At 37.9% G+C, this 3,190-nt stretch overlaps 2 protein-coding genes across 2 annotated transcripts; one reads left to right on the top strand and one right to left on the bottom strand.

Moving 5' to 3' along the window:
- Positions 1 to 6: 6 nt before the first annotated feature.
- LOC106815161 lies at positions 7 to 1,529 on the bottom strand. Its single transcript, XM_014819592.1, has 3 exons — positions 1,483 to 1,529; positions 804 to 1,075; positions 7 to 388 (listed from the first exon to the last, which is right to left on the bottom strand). The coding sequence occupies exons 1-3, from the start codon at positions 1,527 to 1,529 to the stop codon at positions 147 to 149; spliced, it is 561 nt and encodes a 186-aa protein (XP_014675078.1). The 3' UTR covers positions 7 to 146.
- A 312-nt stretch (positions 1,530 to 1,841) lies between these two features.
- LOC106815162 lies at positions 1,842 to 2,924 on the top strand. The gene has a single exon (XM_014819593.1). The coding sequence runs from the start codon at positions 2,145 to 2,147 to the stop codon at positions 2,922 to 2,924; it is 780 nt and encodes a 259-aa protein (XP_014675079.1). The 5' UTR covers positions 1,842 to 2,144.
- Positions 2,925 to 3,190: the final 266 nt, after the last annotated feature.

Raw genomic sequence — 3,190 nt, forward strand, 5'->3', positions numbered from 1 at the left:
AGGCTTGACAGCCATGGTACAAAAATTTGGTACAAAATTTGGTACTAAATTCTAGATAACAAACACTTTTTCCAGTCAATTGCTGAAAATATCACTGTCTCATAAACTGTAACGAAACATTGTTCCAGCAGACAGATAAAACTAAACTACACTAGACCAAATCCTGAGCTATCCTTGACAGCAGATGTCATCATCGCTAGCATCTCTTCCTCACTTTTGATGTGGACAGGAAGCTTTACTACAATGTCACAGGTTGACACTGTTGGCCTGCACCTGCAACCATCCTGGCAATGCACAAAGGCAACTGAAAAGGGCTTGCCAAATCCCAGGACAGGAACTGATGGTGATCCTGTCGTCCACTTCAACAAGTGCGAGATAGTAAGGTCTCCTGGAAAAAAACATACATCCTCACAATATTACTGTTTTGGTACAAGCTAGGTCCTGACAAAATTGAGCTGCTTTCCAAGGTTAGTAACCAAGATCAAAGGCCCTGGCATACATTACCTATATTGAACTGAAATCTGATTCAGGGCTTCGACAGAAATATATTTGTTACAATTTTGTGGCTTGTTGAACATTTTGGTCTGAATTATGTTTGTTAGACAGGGAAGTTGTAGTACAAAACTAAAGAGACTGGATGATTTGTGACACAGCAAATCTTTAGACACAATGTGAAAATCTCTGGTCACATCAGATGATTATATATGCTAACTATTTAAACGTTATGATTTTAATTGCACACACAATCCCAGCTGTACGCCTACATGTATAGTGTCAGTCAGTAACAGAAAACATGCACATACCTTCTTCTGTCAAAGATTCGATGAAGTCACTAAACAGCTTGTACACATCTATTTCTTCATTCTTGAGGACCTGGGATTCACTGAAGACCGCTACCAAGTTCTCCAAATACTCTCCAGTTGTGGCATTTGGGCCAGGCACATCTATGAAAACAGCTTCCCAAAGTTTTGGGTTGTTCTTTACGGAATCCAACAAGCCACAACTGGCCATACCTTGCTGCAACTGCATCAGTTGTGGCATAAAGTCTGCCAACTGGCTCTTGACGTTCATTGCCCTGAAAGAAAAAAGGCACATCAGGACATTGTATTCATACTTCTGTTGCAGATAATTTAATGGTGGAATCTATTAGCCATTTTCTTGTACTATAGTTGATCCCTCAGACCACTTGCTCAAAGATACTTGAACACTGATCAAGCAAGCGGAGGCAGTTGATAGTCAGTCCAGGACTACTAAGTAATGACTAGTAGGGAACATAGAAAGTTCTTGAATTGTGTTAACTAGGACAATATGGCCAGTTAATAGAATGGCATTTCAAAATATTCAATCACTGTTATTTTTTTTACATACTCGAATTATTTTTTAAGGACTACTTTTCAAGTAGTTTTGATAATATCTTATCAATGTCAAGAAAGGAAGCATCTACCTGTGACATGGTTTAAGTTGGTATTACCCTATTTGTACAGTAGCAAGAAGTATTTTCCAGAAACCAAATCATGGACACTTTCCATGGTAACAGGAACTCACAAAATCCCCATGAATGGATTAAATTCCCATTATTCCAATTAATGTGTCGTTTAGATTTGTGCCGCAATTCTGCATTTCCTCCCTATACCTTAAGTTAAGGAGAACGTTCCGGCAGTACCCTGGGGGACATAGACCCTATGAGCATTAATAAATAAAACAACCCGATTTGTTAAAAAAATGCAAAATGAGTAGCCCCGAATATTTAAATCAATCCCTTTGTCCCAATGTAGGCGGGTTTCTCCGTCTTACCAGAAGTGTGTAGAAATGTTAACACTTAATATTCAAAGCACAAGAAAGTGTGACGGTGCCACAAAGAATAAGATTTATTCAAGAGAGCTTTTGCAGTTAATAGAATAATATACGTACGATAGTACACAAAGAGGTGGAGACAGTTAATACGGTGCGAGTGCAACTTACACAGCTATAAGAAACTACGTTTAGAATTATAGAAAAGCCATTTTGTTTTCAAGAAAGCCATCTTTAAAAAAAAACGTCAAGGTAGAGAACTTTCTATAGGTATAGTGTTATCAATGTTTAGTTCAGTTTTTAAATTAACACAGAGATTTTCGCCATTGATTTAGTATCGCCCACCTTGATACATGCATATTTTTCTTTTATTGACAGGATATGATAAGCTGAAACCATATGGGTTCCCAGTTCATGGAGCTATAGATGGGTATAGCAGGAAAATCCTATGGTTGGAGGTCTCAAGGTCTAACAACAACCCTGAATTGATAGCTGCAATGTATTTGGATTGTGTCCAAGAGTCTGATGGTTGTCCAATATTATTAAGAACTGACTGTGGTACAGAAAATGGCACTATGGCATCTATGCAGGCATATTTCAGACAGTATCAGGAAGATAGATTTGCTGGGGAAAACGCTCACAGATATGGTACCTCTCCAGCAAACCAACGCATCGAATGTTGGTGGTCATTTCTCAGAAGAGGGCGGTCTTCCTGGTGGATTGATTTGTTTAAAAGCTTGGTATTAAATGGTGAGGTGGAATTGGGAAGTGAGCTACAAAGAGAATGTTTATGGTTCTGCTACAATAGGTTGATCCAAGATGATCTTGATCACGTGAAACTGCATTGGAACACTCATCGAATCCGGCCGTCACGACATGGAACTGTACCTGGTATCCCTGATGTCCTTTACTTTCTTCCACAGCAGCAAGGAGTGAATGATTGCAAAGTCCATGTTAAAAAATGTCACATGCTTGAAATGGAAAATAATTTGGAAGCAAGTTCAGAGACTGAACTAAGCACATACCAAGAATACTTCCATTACATCATTGACAATGAAAACCTCCCATACCCAAAGGATACAGGTGATGCGTACAGGTTATTCGAGAAACTTGTTTTTATTGCAAACCAGTAATTTACTATTTCTGCAATCTAATCTACTCATCATCGTTACTAATCTGCATTTCGTATGGAAGCTTAGTCTAAACATGTGCAATTCCAAAAAATAATTGCAATTTACACGTAAACACAAATCACAAATTTAACCATATGTACATTTAGTTATCTGACACTTACTGTAGCTTTGATTATTGCTTGCTTTTAAAATCATTCAAAATTATAATATTCATCTACCTATTTTTTTTTAACAAAACACTAAACTCGGTATCCCTCAATCAAACT

This window comes from Priapulus caudatus, unplaced genomic scaffold (assembly GCF_000485595.1).
Source record: "Priapulus caudatus unplaced genomic scaffold, Priapulus_caudatus-5.0.1 Scaffold1053, whole genome shotgun sequence".
Classification (NCBI taxonomy): domain Eukaryota; kingdom Metazoa; phylum Priapulida; class Priapulimorpha; order Priapulimorphida; family Priapulidae; genus Priapulus; species Priapulus caudatus.

Coding starts and splice junctions, on each gene's coding strand:
- LOC106815161 (XM_014819592.1), bottom strand. CDS start 1,529: ATGGAAAGTGTCCATGATTTGGTTTCTGGAAAATACTTCTTGCTACT. Junction 1,076..1,482: donor GGAAAATACTTCTTGCTACT/GTACAAATAGGG, acceptor TTTTTCTTTCAG/GGCAATGAACGTCAAGAGCC. Junction 389..803: donor CGAATCTTTGACAGAAGAAG/GTATGTGCATGT, acceptor GTTTTTTTCCAG/GAGACCTTACTATCTCGCAC.
- LOC106815162 (XM_014819593.1), top strand. CDS start 2,145: ATGCATATTTTTCTTTTATTGACAGGATATGATAAGCTGAAACCATAT.